The 18,062-nt window shown below is 39.8% G+C and overlaps 2 protein-coding genes across 2 annotated transcripts in view; one reads left to right on the top strand and one right to left on the bottom strand.

The window, feature by feature from the left end:
• LOC135101490 (tubulin-specific chaperone E-like) overlaps positions 1-3,565 on the top strand; it is a 53,755-nt gene extending 50,190 nt beyond the window's left edge. The window contains exon 12 of the mRNA XM_064005535.1: positions 1,882-3,565. Coding sequence (XP_063861605.1) covers positions 1,882-1,890 — 9 coding nt within the window. The 3' untranslated portion in view covers positions 1,891-3,565. The remainder of the gene's footprint in view (positions 1-1,881) is intronic.
• LOC135101492 (uncharacterized) lies at positions 2,277-14,638 on the bottom strand. Its single transcript, XM_064005543.1, has 4 exons — positions 14,444-14,638; positions 7,829-7,978; positions 7,301-7,456; positions 2,277-4,658 (listed from the first exon to the last, which is right to left on the bottom strand). Exons 1-4 carry the CDS (start codon positions 14,514-14,516, stop codon positions 4,447-4,449), a joined length of 591 nt encoding a protein of 196 aa, XP_063861613.1. The 5' UTR covers positions 14,517-14,638; the 3' UTR covers positions 2,277-4,446.
• Between the last annotated feature and the right edge of the window lie 3,424 nt (positions 14,639-18,062).

Raw genomic sequence — 18,062 nt, forward strand, 5'->3', positions numbered from 1 at the left:
TCTCCAAGACGGTCAGGAATACGAGTAGGGTGTTGCACCAATTGCTCTAGGTCATGGAGGATAGCAAAGTTGTAGGCTAATTCACCAGGATGGTCAGTGAAGGGAGAGGAAAGCCAAAGCTGGTGGTGAACATTGAAGTCTCTAAGAATGGAGATCTCTGCAAAAGGGAAGAGGGTCAGAATGTGCTCCACTTTGGAAGTCAAAGAATTTCTTATAATCAGAGGAGTTAGGAGAGAGGTATACAGCACAGATAAATTTAGTATGAGAGTGACTCTGTAGTCGTAGCCAGATGGTGGAAAACTCGGAAAATTCAAGACGTGGGCACGAGAGCAGGTTAAGTCATTGCGCACATAAACGCAGCATCCAGCTTTGGATCGAAAATGAGGACAGAGAAAGTAGGAGGGAACAGAAAAGGGGCTACTGTCAGTTGCCTCAGACACCTGAGTTTCAGTGAGGAAAAGAAGATGAGGTTTAGAAGAGGAGAGGTGGTGTTCTACAGATTGAAAATTAGATCTTAGACCGCGAATGTTGCAGAAGTTAATGAAGAAAAAGTTGAGGGGGTGTCAAGACACTTAGGGTCGTCGACAGAAAGGCAGTCCGACCTGGGGACATTTATGGTCCCCTCCCCAGATGGGGACTCCGAGGCTGGTGTAGGAGTCGCCATGATTTTAAAATTTTTGAGTGAAGGGTGTGTGTGTTATTAGGTGCTTGTAGTTTTGTGTGGAGGAAGAGAGTTGTCTTTAGAGGGCAGGCTGTGACTGCCCACTTGTGTTGTGAGACACAAAGGGAAACGTTCAGTGAGGTCACAGCTGGGTTTAATGATAAGTTCACAGCACCCCCTGAACAGTGCTTTAGACCTCACTGGGAGTAATTATCGTTTCGGCAGGTGTCTACTGCCTCCTCCTGTGAGGAGGCAGTGTGTTGGTTCTTGCTCTCATTAATCTTGATTCTTCAGTGTTGTCTATTCAACTCTACTCTTCTACACTACTCTTGTATTTTCTGTATATACTTTATGTAGATTTCTGTTCTGCTTCCTTTCTCCACCTTAATGTATCCGATTCTTTGGTTTTCGTCATAATACTTTCCTTCTTTACATCTTTTATTTCTCTAGGCTTCTTTATCCATGTAGTTTCTCCTTTTCATATTCTTCAAGGAAAATTTCTCTCATCAATTAATTTCTTTTCTCTTTTAATATATGTATGGCTAACAGAATTTTTATTTTTGCATCTCTGGCTACTGTTGAAGTTGCTCCCACTTAAGATTTTAAGACACAGCTTGCTGTACATGTTGGCAGTTGTAATATGCATCTGTACACTTTATTTTCTATACACTGGAGTATGTCAAGTTCTTTTTTTGTGTAGTCAAGTATTTTTGCTCCATATGCTGTAGTAGCTAGTCCGACTCCTTTCCAATACCCTTTTCCAACTAACAAGCTGTCACAACTTCTTTCTGTGATGCTATATGACATGCTTGCTAGTTGTTCAGCTTTGTTCATCTTCTCTTTCTTGTTCTTTAAATGTCTTTCTTGTTTTCTATTGTTATTCCAAGATATTTTATTTTGTTGCATGTTCTGTTTGCAATTACTTTTGGTTGCTCTTGTTGGTTATATATTAATATATAATTTTTTCTTGTTTATTTGGAGTCCACATTGCATAACTATGTTTTGTATAAGGTTGATGCTGTATCTTGCTTCTATTTTTTCTTGAAAGTAGTAGCCCATCATCAGCATAGTACAGTATAGGTATTTTGAACTTATCATTTCTAAATCCGATTTGTTAATCTTCTAACTTCTGTATAATTTCTTATATTGTTAGCAGAAAGTACTGTGGAGCCATTACACCCTATTATATTCTTTCACTCCTACGCCCTACCTTTTGACAGCTTATGTAGTACCATCACTGGCGTTACACGCTGCCCACTAGGGAGGACCCCGGTGTGCCTTGCAAGACGGGAGGCATAGAGATATCTTGTGAAGTAAAATACACACAAAAATGACTGGAGAAGAGATCCAGAAAGAAAAAAAAGTGTGCAGGATGTAGACAGTTTGTGAAATTGGATGAGGATATGAGGTGCAAATAATGTGTAGAAAAGACAAGAACAGGCAACGGATGATTCAAGATAGCTAGACGATAGATATATAAATATAAATATATATATATATATATATATATATATATATATATATATATATATATATATATATATATATATATATATATATATATATATTCCTTTATCAATAATCCATGCAAACACATTAGGGAAAATAATAATTATTTAATAATTATATTTTAATAGCAGAACTTTTTCATTTTTTTTTTTTTTTGTACAGGGACCGTAATTTTCTGTACAAATTATATTATCGTATTATTGTACACACTACATTTTTATCGTACGTCAGGTAATGCTGATCATCTGTAGCCCTGCAGGAAGCTTTGCCTTTGCAAAGTCGCTTCCCTTTTCCTCTTGTATCTTTGGTATCCTTCCTTATTATCAAGCACTTTTCTTATTTCTTCTTATTTTCCAAAAATTTGTATATTGTTTCTTTTACTTTCACCTTGATTTTAATACTTAAAACTAAATATCTTATTAGGTATTTTTCTTTTTCCATATATTGTAGTGGTATTGCGTTCTCTCGTGTTTGTAAGTTATACGTAGACTAAGCATAGTGTTTTAGGTCTTCTATCGCCTCATTGCACATAATGTATTTGTTTCTTTCTATCCTGTTCTTGTAAATTGTTTGTTCTTGCTTTGAACATAATCTCTGACGCTATTAATCTGTTGTCATATAGGTCTTCCTTTACATCTTTCCACTTGCAATATATTATAAAACTTTTCTTTTCTTTTACCTTTTGTTTCCACCTTACCATCCCATGCTTTGATTATTGTCCCAAGTTGATTTACTTTTTAGTTATTCAAGTTAATCTTCATTAATTTTGGGAGGAACTGTAACCAATAGGTAATAAAGTTTTCTCTCTTGTAATATTTTCTTATGTAATCTGTTGTTCTCATTCTCTAAAATATAATGGATGTATTCTATTTGATTCTCCTTTCCAATTTCCATGCTACCTGCACCCACTTTTCTTAATATCTTAATATACATATTACTTGGTGCTTCTAATATAGTTCTACATTTTCATGAAAACACTACTAATAATCTGGCATCTAAGGAGAGCCTTAAACGATTCAAAATACGGTCTTCTAAGCCTCCAGCACAGAGTGGAGCAGGAGAGCATGGTGAGGAATGTATGTAAATGGGGAATGCAAACTAAGGTTCTTATACTGCAATATGTAATTCCTTTTCGTTAGGATTAAACTATTATTGATACAGACATGCGCTTCATTCCGGAAAGTGTTCCATGCAGCAAGAAGGAATCGATCTATGGACCTTGAAAGGAGCATCACTTCAGGTACAGCGTAAACGAGGAGCGTCCTAAGATAGGTTATTAAATCCCCTTCGAAGGAAATTGTGAAAGAGAATCAAAGGATGAAGACAAAATGTTAATGCCTAATAATATAGTGTACATATATGAATAAAGAATATATAAAAAAAAAAAGAAAAAAAGTTTGACTATATCTACTTGTTGCAAAAGACAGTCAGGTTATGATCATAATCTGAGCACAGACAATTGTGGAAGGAAAATTATAAGTGATATGAGCTGACATGTTGTTTAATGATGCTGATGGTGATGGCGATAATGATGATGATGATGATGATGATGATAAAAATAATAATAATAATAATAATAATAAAATAATAATAATAATGATAATAATAATAATAATAATAATAATAATAATAATAATAATAATAATAATAGGATAATAATAATAATATTAATAATAATAATAATAATAATAATAATAATAATAATAATAATAATAATAATAATAATAATAATAAATGATCATTTCTACGCCGTGTAATAATGGTACATTCTATTTACTTTATAATCAAAAGATAACGTCAGAAAGATTGCACACACATACACACACACTTCGTCCCTCTTCAGATTCATAGCAATTCATTCATCAATCTGTTTACCTTTACAGGAAATATACCACGTATCTAGCATTTCCTTCCACGGCAGATTTGACGGAACACATCCTCACCATAAACACCACGCGAATACGACAGGATAGGGTGTTTCCTACGCACTACATCAGTTCCATGGAAATGAGGTAAGCCAAGTGGTGTAGGGAAGACATCATACACGTACCTAATGGTAACAGTCCAGCGTCACGCATACATCACGGAACACCACCACTCTCCTAGCAACACTGCACAAGAAATCCACATCTGTGCTCCTTGCAGGGAAGAATCCACTGGATAACTGAACACTATTACTCTGTTCCTTGTATGTCCTTGTCACATCATCAGTTCTTCCTTCACTATGTTTCTCACTAAACTTAAATTGGCAGTCGGTGCACACGTAAAGGGAAGGCTCAGAGCATCGTCCCAGAGAGGAGAGCCGCGACGGGCACCAACAGCAGCAGCACCATGGGGGAAGCGGAGTGCGTTGGGGCGGAGTTGCAGCCATCGCCCCAGCAAGTGAACACACAGGCTCGGTACTCGCGCTCATCGCCAGGGCGTCTCACCCACTCACAGTAGTTTCCCCAGTCCCTTGCCGAGCAGAACCTCTTGGTGCCCAGCTGGCCTGTAACACACGACCGTCAATAATGAACGAAGACCCATGGAATTGAGTGTAACTGTTAATGTGTGCTTCATTATCAATGTCATTAGTACGGTCATAAGCACAAAGGTAAAATATAAAATTATGCTGTATTGTCACTTTTATCCATCTGTCCTTTTTAAAACGTAGAAGTTGGGTGCTTAAAAACTTTCTTGAGAAACAAATGAGCATCAAATTTGTATTCTGTAAAGAATCCATGAATAAAGTTGACATTTATTGTATAGGCTTAAATTACATATTGTTTAATGCACCATACTCATATTTCTTACGCTTTTACTCAAGACCGTATTAATAACGCATGCTAATAAAGCACACAATAATAGTTACATTGAGTTAATGACACACTGGGAAGGACCTTGACCTGTGATCTTACATGACGGATGAAAAACAAGAGGTCGTGAAACTTGATTAGCACCGCAAACATCTTATTGTCATGCTATCCTAACGCCACCATGTACGAGTACTTTAATTATGAGAGAGAGAGAGAGAGAGAGAGAGAGAGAGAGAGAGAGAGAGAATCAAATTACTCTAATATTAATGAATATGGCCTAGTGAGGAAGATGTTTCAGTCTAAGTGAAGAAACAGGCTTCGGCACATCAGTGATTATGAGGATACCTGTCTGTCCGATTATTAACACTTCCTCTTCATTTTTTAATGTAAGAGGGACACTGAACTAGGGCTACAAAAATCTTAGAAAAAATAAATAAATAAATAAGGTGTCAGTCTCTAAAGGAAAGGGCCAAAAGAATCATCCAAACTTGGAGAAATAACTTAAAACCTTCATCTTCAAAGAATTCTAAGGTATTCATGCTACTCAGTCATTGTTCTTGATCTTTGTTACTCACATTTTCTCAAAATCCATCGAGCCATCCTACGTCTCTCCAGTGTCTAGCATCACCACTCCATATTTGTCTCCTGCTCTTGATGTGTGATCGACCACTTCAAGTATATCCTCCAGAAAAAGAAATCATCACACGCTTCTACATATCACAGTTGCTTCTGTGTGTCTATTTTGTTTTTAGTAAGGTGAATGGTGGGACGTGGATGTGTGAATGTAGGTGTGGTGTTACTGGTTGCCATGACGACCACACTGTTGTTCCACTCAGGCACCAGTCTCGGCCATTGTTAGGGACGTAACACCAAGTGGCAATAACCCGCTATACAGCATGTAAACACAGTGCTCCATAGGCACGTGTATCGCGGAAGGGCTGATTTTACCTGCTCTTTCACAATATGAGAGAAAATTTCCTAAAATAAGGGGTGAGGCACTTTTCTCAGCAGTTAACAAGGAGGATGGAATGATGCCAGGGAAATATTATATGCGCTATGATTACATCTATTTCTTGCATAATTTCAGCCTGCAGCATTTCTTTTCTTTAAATCTTTTACAATGTAAGAGAAAATTCCCTAAAAATAATGGGTGAGACACTTTTCCCAGCAGATGAAAAGGAGAGTGACACGATGCTAGGGAAATTACACACACTATTATTACATTAAACTTTCTCTCATCATTTCAATCTGCGGTATTCACTTTTTAACGATTTCAAAATATAGAAGAAAATTTCCTAAAAATAAGGGGTGAGACATTTTTTTTTCCAGCGGTTGACATGCAGAGATGGTGATATGATGCTAGGGAAACATGCACACTATTATCATGTCTAATATTCTTCCTTCACTTCAGTCTTCTATATTCAACTAACAATGCTTGAATGAATGAGTGAAACTAAGCACCAGATAACTATTAAAACCATACAACACTACATTCCATATTCTTAAGCGTGCCGGTGTCTTGTTTCAGGTATTTGTTGACTGACTGTAGTGAGCAAGTTACTGCAGCTTATCAAGGGTAGTTTCATGCTTCTAGTGGGGGTTTAACAAGGACTCTGTACCGTCAGTATGAAAAACACTCCTGAGAACCCAAGTAATCACCTCTAGAACCTTTGAATAATAGTCCTGATGAAAGCCCAAAGCGTGGATTACGTCAGGAAAGTAAAATGGACGAAGGGAGAAAGAAAATAAAAATTGAGAGTATGATATGGCAAGCTCGTGGTGGGGGAAGGTCAGGAGGATATAGGATTTAAACGAGAACAGCAAAATTAAAATTCTCTGATATTCAACATCCTCTTGTTCTTCGGTGATGCGATATAAAAAGATCAACCTTCTTAATACAGTTGTTCCACTTCCACTAAAAAACTACCTCTTCCTCTCGCACACACACACACACAAGTAAATGCAGCAATATCAATACATGCAAGAAATACTCTTACCTATACAGTGTGTGCGCTTGTTATGGAAAGCGATACGAGTAAGTTAGTAAGTGCTGGGCGATTACATTCACATGCTTGAGAGAGAGAGAGAGAGAGAGAGAGAGAGAGAGAGAGAGAGAGAGAGAGAGAGAGAGAGAGAGAGAGAGAGAGAATCACTGGAAATGGTTGAAAATTTCTATCACTATAAGAAATTATGTAAGGAAGACGGATAATCCCTGAAAAAAAGTGCGTAAATGAAGTAAAAGAATATATACGTAGTAGTAAATAATAACAGTGAAAAAAAAATAAGAAAAGGACATGCGGGCTGAGGTGGGGAGGGAGGCAGGTGACGGTCACACCTTCAAACAGTCCAGTGGTCTTGACACAGTAGCGCGCCTCGAAAACATGGTCGCAGCTGGTGGAGGAAAGGGAGGGCTCGTGATGCCTGGCTCTCAAACGCTCGGGGCAGTGCTCGTCGCTACTACTGTCACACACGTAACACTTGAGACCGCACGCTGCAACAGGGCGGCCAGCTGTTATGTACGTGGCAGGCATTGACCGTCCACTGATCCCTCGCCTCACTTCACCCACACAGAAGTTTGAAGATGATAGGATGTTAGGTAATGATTGGTTAGGTCTCAACTACAGCATCCCTCACCGAAGCCACCCTGGTCTTGCAGTTATGTACATGGGTTAATAATGTGTCCACACCACCACGCCAACACCTGCCGTCGGTCTACCAGATGCCGGTTGTCTAGCTAAGGAGCGAGAGTAATAATGGTTAGTAAAATGTGGGAAGGCGAAGCGTGCTGTTGCATCGTAGCGAGGGTGATGCACAGCGTTTACAGCGAGGCAGGAAGGCTGCAGATGGAAGAGAGTACGCGCACCACCTTCGACGAGGCCGGTCATCTTGATGCAGTACTCGGCCTCCTGGATGTGGTCACAAGAGTCGGCGAAGAGCGTGTGGTGTTGTGGTAGCTCCTCCCCGCACGTCCGCTCCTCTGTCGACTTACACTGGAAGCAGTCAATCGCTGCCGCTGTGGGGAGCGATAATTAGCTGGAGTTCACAGCAAAAGTATTATACATTACTAAAAAAAAAAAAAAAAAAAACATTAAACCACAGGAGGAGCAACATGCGGTGTGTCTAAATGTCAGTGACAAAAAAAAAAAAAAAAAAAAAAGCTGACCAAAGAATACTTGATGCCGGCTGGTGTAAGGTAATGAAAGGCACCATGCGATACATTGTTGTCACGGTTAAACAGAAACAATGCGTTAATGTACGTTCAATCTTAGGATAAAGAAAAAATAAATAAATAAATAAAATAAAATCACACATTACGTATAACTAATAGTTACATAACATCATTAACTGCCACTTATATTTCGGAGTGATTTTCAAGTTAAATATTTCTAGCTTATTATGGTATGTGGTACATCTGAAGCCTCACACAACTCTCTCTCTCTCTCTCTCTCTCTCTCTCTCTCTCTCTCTCTCTCTCTCTCTCTCTCTCTCTCTCTCTCTCTCTCATCAAATGCGATGGTGTAAGTCAAAGCATCAGAGCGAAACATTCAAAAAGATTATCTCTCTCATCAAATGCTATGGTGTAAGTCAAAGCATCTGAGCGAAACATTCAAAAAGATTAACAGCTGTAGTGATAATTTTTCCTGTTATTTTCCGACAGATCAGTTGCGACGATACAAACTCAAACACTCGGGCGAGGCACTAAAGTCACCTAAAGACACGACTGTTCTCGTTGGGGTCGCAAAAAGAACGACAACGCGCCTCACCAATACTGCCTTGGGTCACCACGGTGACTGAAAAGTAATGCTCAGTGTTCGTAAAGATGCCGGTAATGTAGTTTTCCTTCCATTTTCACACAATTAATATGAAGAATTAGGATCTATTTGAAAGGTAGGTATTTCTCAAAGTAGGTGAATGAATATTTTCTACTACTACTACTACTACTACCACAGGACGCACCACAGATAACGAGGTCGCCTCGTCAACGTTCCCTCAGCGACAAACACCATAAACAGGATGGAGGGAAGGAGTGATATGAGGCACTACACCGGAGGCCTGCTGAGTAATATGGTGCCGCGCCGCAGGATATTTGACTGATAAGCAAACAAACTTCCCTCCCTCCTTCCTCATACCGCCTCCAGCCCAAGTTCCCTGTAGAAACAGCACTCTCTCTCTCTCTCTCTCTCTCTCTCTCTCTCTCTCCGTTAGAGTATCCACAGCCGATCAACCTTCTCCAGCGCGCGCGGTCTTCCAAGCCTTCTTCAGTCACACTCATTACAAACTTGCCTCCTTTCACTCCACCCATACATCTTCTCTTAGCTCTCCCTCTGTTTTTCCTGCCGGGTATATCTATCACCAACACTTTCCTCCTAAAATATTCCTCGTCTCTCCCTAACCACCTCAGTTTCGCCTCTCTAACTCTGTCCCCAGTCCACTTATATACATATTACCTAATGATCTGAACATAGGTACAACACTTCTTCATCACCTGAACTCGATGAAGCATATGAAGCATTTTTAGCCTCAAACGCAGCACTAACCGATCGAAATAATGATACTGGATTTACCGCCTTCAATGATTTTGCATACCCTGCCAAGAGAGAAATATTAATGCACATAATAACTGATATGATCTAGCAGAGAGAGAGAGAGAGAGAGAGAGAGAGAGAGAGAGAGAGAGAGAGAGAGAGAGAGAGAGAGAGAGAGAGAGAGAGAGAGAGAGAGAGAGGGGGGGGGATGATAACTTCACTGTGAGGGGTCCGATGGATCATTATAGGAAAGAAATAACTCATCCCAACTTTTGAAGCAGGAGATGAAGACGACGAAAGGAACGTAAATATGACGAGAGAGAGAGAGAGAGAGAGAGAGAGAGAGAGAGAGAGAGAGAGAGAGAGAGAGAGAGAGAGAGAGAGAGAGAGAGAGAGAGAGAGAGAGAGGAACACAAGGGAAATACTAGTGGAGAAGGGGGAACGGGGCGAAATTCGGATGAGGGTAGGAAAGGCAACAGCGAAAACGACGACAGCAACAACAAAAAACAATAATAGTAATATTGCAATAATAATAATAATAATAATAATAATAATAATAATAATAATAATAATAATAATAATAAAAGATGTCAGCAGTCATGGGTCGTCCTGAGAAAGGATAGCTGTCAGTAATTACTTTTCTCCCTCTCCTCCTCCTCCTGTTGCTTTTCTTCCCATTTCCTTCTCGTCTTTCCTTCTTTTCCTAATGCTTCTTACTCACTGTCCTCCTTCTCCTACTCGTTTTCCTACTGTTTCGTTCTTTCAATATTTGTTTCTTCTTTTCCTCCTTGTGTTGTTTTTTTTTTTCACCCCTCTAATTAATACAACATCCAGCCGTATGTTATTTGAAACAAGTGTTATGCGGTTTGCAAGGATGTCTGCTTGATTCTTAGATGAATTGTAATTTTAGAAGTGTCCTGCAAAAATTACTGAGGTTTGCAAGGATGTTTTCAGGAAAAGTAAAATAAGGATTCTCCATTATCAAAGGAAATTATTTTCATCCATGAAAGCCCTACAACCTTTGGTCCTTGGAAATCAGGGCTTATAAATATGTTTCAAAATGGAATGCCATACATTACAGTATTACTAAAAACACAACAAAAATACCTTCAATAGGAAAATAAAACCATCCCACAATACAGCATGGAATAAACAAATAAAATAAATAAGTATTTAAAAAATAAGGAGAGAAAAAAAATAACTCTTACCACTCTTATCACAGCCATCAACAAACACAGGCTTACTACAGCTGGCTACTCCGTGGTAAATGAAGCAAGACTACGGAATTCCCAACGTGCACGAGAGCTCCCTTCTCCTCTTATAGTATACAAACAGAGTGGAGTGAACAAACAGTTAACCATTCAACTTGAGAAGCAATAGAGGAGCCGGGGAGACGGATGGATTGGTGGAAGATGAGGAAGGGCGAAAGGAACGAAGGGTGGAATCTCTCTCTCTCTCTCTCTCTCTCTCTCTCTCTCTCTCTCTCTCTCTCTCTCTCTCTCTCTCTCTCTCTCTCTCGGAAACAGAAAGGAGAGCTGTAACATGAGGATTACTCAGGAATTTCCATCGAGAGTGAGGGATTATTGGTTCTCTCTCTCTCTCTCTCTCTCTCTCTCTCTCTCTCTCTCTCTCTCTCTCTCTCTCTCTCTCTTACACACACACACACACAACGTTGGAACGTGCAACTTAAACTTACAAGAACAAGTAAAAGAACAGTTTCATACTAAATAGCATGAGAGAGAGAGAGAGAGAGAGAGAGAGAGAGAGAGAGAGAGAGAGAGAGAGAGAGAGAGAGAGAGAGAAAGTAGTTTGAATCAAGACGAGACAGAAAGCAGTTGAAGAGCTGGAAGTTGGAACGAAAAGGAACATAACATAAGAGGTTCTTCAGGTGCGGCTTTGGGAGGAGAGCAGACGAGAAAAGTAATCAATGACACGAGGGAGGAGGAAGAGGAGAAGAAGGAGCAATCTGATGACGATGATATGGTGGCCTGAGGCAAAGGGAGGGAAGAGCACCAGAATAAACATGGTATAACATCAAAATTAATAATATTCGTATATATTCGTATATATAGCGTATATATTCGTATATAAGCGCGATTTCGTTGCTTATTTAACGTAAAATTAGTAGTAGCAGCAGCAGCAGCAGCAGCAGCAGCAGTAGTAGTAGTAGTAGTAGTAGTAGTAAGACGTCAACCAAGGTAAATATGCCTCTCATGTCTGGGAAATGTTCAAGAACTTCCAGACAACTAGTTCGTCAAAGATTTTTTTTTTTTTTTTGCCTCATCAGTTTCCTTTCTTTCAAGTGCGTGTCTTTTATTCTACATTCACACCCCTTCCCTCACTCATACCCCTAAACACGCACAGACACACACACGCACATACATATGCATCGATATCTGACGGAGAAGGGCATACGCGTCACTTCACTGCCAGGCTATGGGTAAGTGGTGTGAGGAATCTCCTGCTGGCATCGCAGACCTCCACGTCCCTTCCCAAAGACAACGCACTTCACTTCATCCACTTCATTGTCTTCACTTGAAATCTTAACCTAATCGCACTCTTGACCGTCTCTCCTTTCTCATGTTAATAATGAAGGTCAGGCTTCACTTTTGAAATTTTAACTTAATCGCTCACTTCACCGTCTCTCCCTCTCTCTATTGTTAGTAATGGCATTCAGCGCATAGATTACCTAGTTTCATTGAATGTGAAGACTAAATATATACTAGTAATAGAGTACAATGCCCACTTTCGTGTTATTACAATTTCTTTCAAACGCAGCAAACACGATAGACCTCAGAGAGAGAGAGAGAGAGAGAGAGAGAGAGAGAGAGAGAGAGAGAGAGAGAGAGAGAGAGAGAGAGAGAGAGAGAGAGACTCATAACAAGAGGCCTGAGAACGAATCACGCACGTATATGGCAGAGTAGATAATTAAGAGTTTGGATAATCCCAAGACACAGTAGAAATTAATGATACTGGACCTCTGATCATTACTATACCACATTTATGTATTCACAAACTGACCCAATACAGATATTTTGCAACCTGTTTTTAGCTTTTGTACTGACTTTAAAACTTTTCGTCTATGATATGAATGATTCACCTTTTCTCCAACCCATATTCAGCATCAATTCTATAATAGGACAAATAGCACATATTTGCCAGCTAATAATGTTAAACAAACAGGTTTGGCATTGCTTGGAAACCTCCTGGGATGTAACTTGAGAACAGTCACGTAACCCGTAAACAACCCCTGAGTACCCCACACACACGTGCGCCCCTGGTTGAGTTGGTTCTGTGATCCAACACATTTCGAAAAACAGGCTGCTTGATTGAACCTTTTCACTGCCATATGCAGTAATTTACAACACTAAATACATAGTACAAAACTTTTATAAGCACTAACAAGAAAAAAAAATTAAAGAATATGTTTTCCAATCTCTAGATAATAGGTATAATATTTAGAGACGGCTGTAGAACAATAGGGACAAAAGAGAGGAAGTACAGTACATCCTCCAATCGTTCAGCATTACCCACACAATCTGAAAACAAAAAGGATTAGACATACCATGGCACAATTTTGTTTGCTTATCAAACACGTTAGATTTTTCGCTGACTTTTCTCATCGGCATTCACTCTTCACGACCGGAAAAGTATTATACATTAGGAATAAGGAATATTGAACATCTGAAATTACAATAACACACACACTCACACACACACACACACACACACACACAGAGAGAGAGAGAGAGAGAGAGAGAGAGAGAGAGAGAGAGAGAGAGAGAGAGAGAGAGAGAGAGAGAGAGAGAGAGAGAGAGAGAGAGAGAGAGTTATGTAGCCATCATTATACAACTAGTCACCATCATTTAAACTCCCAATAATCGTAGACCCAATTGAGGGACGATAATCGTAAGAGGAAGTGGGATGCAACATATGGGCGAGGAAGTGAAGGGGCACTGAACAGGAGATACGTTAAAGAATAAATTAAGTGTGAGACAGGGGAGAGGTGGGAGGTCATGAGGAAGGTGTTTGAGGATGAAGATGATGACAAGAGGAGAAAAGTGAGTGAAGAATGGCAGGAGGTAGTTGAAAAAAAAAAAAAAAAAAGTATATGCACAGAAATAAGATGAGGTATACAAGGACATGGAAAGTATAAGGAAATTGAAATGAAGTCAGATGAGAAAAATACAGTTTGGGGGATTATTTCTATCCTAGTATATTCTATTTTACTGTGCCATACTATTACTTTTTTTTAATCTTACAAAAAACTAGTCTAGATTATAAAATACATGTAATTATGAACATTTACCCAAGATAGAGGGTGAGAGGGAGAGCTGGGCGAGGATGAGTAAAGAGTAGGACAAGGATAAGAGGAAGTTAACAGGAAGAAAATTTGGATGATAGTGACGACATAATAATGTATGAGTATTAAGAAGTACGAAAGTATACACGTAATACTAAAAGATGGAAGAGTGAGATGTTGAAACAGTCGAACAAAAACGAACAATGGGAAATGGAAGAGAGGAAGAGGGAAGAAAAAAAATACATATTTAAAAATATATAAAGTCAAGGTAAGAGTAATGGCAAGGAGTGAGATACACACATAACACATCAATAATAAGGATGAAAAGAAAGAGTAAGGACCACGTAGACAATGCGGTGGAGGGAGTCACAGACACGCCCAAACACACCACTTCCTCTCCCCTTCCCCTCCTCCCCCGTGTGGGACATCAACGCCCTGCCTTCCTCCTCGGCTTGTATGGTTTCCAGATCCTCCTTCACCGCATCCTCCCTCACACAACACCCACACACGGGAGAATACTCACGCACTTCACTATTATCAAAATTCCTCTCCGATCATGAACAGAGAGAGAGAAAAAAAAAAAGTTTGTTGGTGGCTAGGTAACTTCCTGGGAGAGAATGATGTCATGGTTCCTCTTCGCATTACTCACCATTTTTCATAAGGAAGATTAGACTCAGTGTTATGTACGTGACTTGAGCACTGTTGAACTTGGTGAGATCCATTTTCTGGGCCTTGTCTAGCGCTGGTGTGTGGATAATGTTCGGACAAACTCAACCCCACAGGCGTCCACTCGCACACTGAGTGAGAGAAGCTTCGGCCTCGTCCACAAGACTCGGCAAGGTGGGAAGTTCTCCGCCAATCACCGCGCTCACTTTCACAGAAATGCAGGTGCGAGCCAATCAAAAGCCAGCCCGAGCCTCCACTCTCCTGCCAGACGCTCGACTCATTGTTATTACTTCAATACTCAGGCACGAGATGCTATAGAATTATTTATTAATCAGACATACAATTTCTTAATTTGTATGTAGACTTCACCTTCCGTCTATCTGGAGTTTAAACTGGATGGGAAAAGCATAAGTAAATAATTAAAAACATACTGTTGTGAGTAATGGATTTCAAACACTTATTCGTAAACAACATACGTTAAGCGCGCCACAGTCCCAGTCACATGAATGTTAGATGACATGCATGTAAAAATCATATATTTAAACGTAAAATAAATAATTATTCGAATATACAGATCTCACATGACTAAGGTAATAAGATGAAAGCGAATATTGTTTAGCAGAAGGTGGGATTAGCGGGTAGCTTGAAAATCAATAACAAAACTTATTTGTTCACATGCAACCAACCACCTGTGGAAACTGGTGGCTCAGCGCGGGCGTGTTGCATGCACTATTACATACGCAAGTGGTAGATGCACCAAAACTAGAATGGTTGGTGTCTTTGACCACAGCCTGTGTTAAGTAAGTTTGCCTCTTCTGAACAATGGAGAGAGAGAGAGAGAGAGAGAGAGAGAGAGAGAGAGAGAGAGAGAGAGAGAGAGAGAGAGACCGGGTGAATTTTTTTTTTTTTTTTATGTAGGAAGGACACTGGCCAAGGGCATACAAAAATCTAATAAAAAAAATGCCCCCTGAAACGCCAGTCCCATAAAAGGGTCAAACCAGTGGTCAAAAATTGATGAATAAGTGTCTTGAAACCTCTCTCTTGAAGGAATTCAAGTCATAGGAAGGTGGAAATACAGAAGCAGGCAGGGAGTTCCAGAGTTTACCAGAGAAAAGGATGAATGATTGAGAATACTGGTTAACTCTTGCGTTAGAGAGATGGACAGAATAGGGATGAGAGAAAGAAGAAAGTCTTGTGCAGCGAGGCCGCGGAAGGAAGGGAGGCATGCAGTTAGCAAGATCAGAAGAGCAGTTAGCATGAAAATAGCGGTAGAAGACTGCTAGATATGCAACATTGCGGCGGTGAGAGAGAGGCTGAAGACAGTCAGTTAGAGGAGAGGAGTTGATGAGACGAAAAGCTTTTGATTCCACCCTGTCTAGAAGAGCAGACATGTGAAGCATACTCCATACACCCAGAACACCTAACTTCATAGAAGCTGTTTTAGCTAGAGATGAGATGTGAAGTTTCCAGTTCAGATTATAAGTAAAGGACAGACCGAGGATGTTCAGTGTAGAAGAGGGGGACAGTTGAGTGTCATTGAAGAAGAGGGGATAGTTGTCTGGAAGGTTGTGTCGAGTTGATAGATACTCGTAGAGGAATTGAGTTTTTGAGGCATTGAACAATACAAGTTTGCTCTGCCCCAATCAGAAATTTTAGAAAGATCAGAAGTCAAGCGTTCTGTGGCTTTCCTGCGTGATATGTTTACCTCCTGAAGGGTTGGACGTCTATGAAAAGACGTGGAAAAGTGCAGGGTGGTATCATCAGCGTAGGAGTGGATAGGACAAGAAGTTTGGTTTAGAAGATCATTAATGAATAGTAAGAAGAGAGTGGGTGACAGGACAGAATCCTGAGGAACACCACTGTTAATAGATTTAGGAGAAGAACAGTGACCGTCTACCACAGCAGCAATAGAACGGTCAGAAAGGAAACTTGAGATGAAGTTACAGAGAGAAGGATAGAAACCGTTGGAGGGTAGTTTGGAAATCAAAGCTTTGTGCCAGACTCTATCAAAAGCTTTTGATATGTCCAAGGCAACAGCAAAAATTTCACCAAAATCTCTAAAAGAGGATGACCAAGACTCAGTAAGTAAAGCCAGATCACCAGTAGTGCGGCCTTGACGGAACCCGTACTGGCGATCAGATAGAAGGTTGTGAAATGATAAATGCTTAAGAATCTTCCTGTTGAAGATAGATTAAAAAAAATTTAGATAGGCAAGAAATTAAAGTAATAGGACGGTAGTTTGAGGGATTAGAACGGTCACCCTTTTCAGGAACAGGTTGAATGTAGGCAAACTTCCAGCAAGAAGGAAAGGTAGATGTTGACAGACAGAGCTGAAAGAGTTTGACTAGGCAAGGTAGCAAGCACGGAGGCACAGTTTCGGAGAATAATAGGAGGGACCCCATCAGGACCATAAGCCTTCCGAAGGTTTAGGCCAGTGAGGGCATGGAAAACATCATTGCGAAGAATTTTAATAGGTGGCATGAAGTAGTCAGAGGGTGGAGGAGAGGGAGGAACAAGCCCAGAATCGTCCAAGGTAGCGTTTTTAGCAAAGGGTTGAGCGAAGAGTTCAGCTTTAGAAATAGATGTGATAGCAGTGGTGCCATCTGGTTGAAATAAAGGAGGGAAAGAAGAAGCAAAGTTATTGGAGATATTTTTGGCTAGATGCCAGAAGTCACGAGGGGAGTTATATCTTGAAAGGTTTTGACATTTTCTGTTAATGAAGGAGTTTTTGGCTAGTTGGAGAACAGACTTAGCATGGTTCCGGGCAGAAATATAAAGTGCACGAGATTCTGGTGATGGAAGGCTTAAGTACCTTTTGTGGGCCACCTCTCTATCATGTATAGCACGAGAACAAGCTGTGTTAAACCAAGGTTTAGAAGGTTTAGGACGAGAAAAAGAGTGAGGAATGTGCGCCTCCATGCCAGACACTATCACCACTATTGTTAGTAGTGGTCTGTAAAACATACACACAGTTTTCAGTATTTATAAAAAAAAAAAATGTCCCTGGAGGGGCTTAAAGATTCACAGATCATGTGAACAATTAATAAGAGATAAGAACCCACAAGGATGGAGGATCAGCAGAATTATTCAAATAAGATATACGAAAGGAACAAACACTGGGAAAAGAAATTCAATGTAACAGTAATGTAATTTGGGAACTCTGAGACTTTCAGGCCAGGGAATTTCATGATACTGAGATGAAGAAAAGACCTTGGAGTAATAATACAGATAATGTCATCAGAAAGACACATAAGAAATATATTTTGAGATTGGTACTATATGCTGAGGAACACGAAAGTAACCTCTCAATTCCTGGACACAGATATGATGAATATAATAACCACAATGATTAGACCAAAATCAGAATATGGAGAAGTTGCTGTTCCCTTACTTGAGAGAGAGAGAGAGAGAGAGAGAGAGAGAGAGAGAGAGAGAGAGAGAGAGAGAGAGAGAGAGAGAGAGAGAGAGAATTTATAAAAAAAATGGAAGAATCCAAAGAATAGCAACTAAGATGGTGGCAGTTAACCAGAAAAAAAAAGAAAAAAAAAAGAAGAAAAAAGGATATATAACCACACAAGATTAACTCAGACCTTGTATAATAT

Source organism: Scylla paramamosain, chromosome 6 (genome assembly GCF_035594125.1).
Source record: "Scylla paramamosain isolate STU-SP2022 chromosome 6, ASM3559412v1, whole genome shotgun sequence".
Taxonomy (NCBI): Eukaryota; Metazoa; Arthropoda; class Malacostraca; order Decapoda; family Portunidae; genus Scylla; species Scylla paramamosain.

What these genes read in the sequence shown, in the direction of transcription:
- LOC135101492 (XM_064005543.1), bottom strand. Translation starts at nt 14,516, where the DNA reads ATGGATCTCACCAAGTTCAACAGTGCTCAAGTCACGTACATAACACTG. An exon ending in AATCTTCCTTATGAAAAATG is followed by an intron (nt 7,979 to 14,443) that starts GTGAGTAATGCG and finishes CGCTCCCCACAG; the next exon opens with CGGCAGCGATTGACTGCTTC. An exon ending in GACCGGCCTCGTCGAAGGTG is followed by an intron (nt 7,457 to 7,828) that starts GTGCGCGTACTC and finishes GCCCTGTTGCAG; the next exon opens with CGTGCGGTCTCAAGTGTTAC.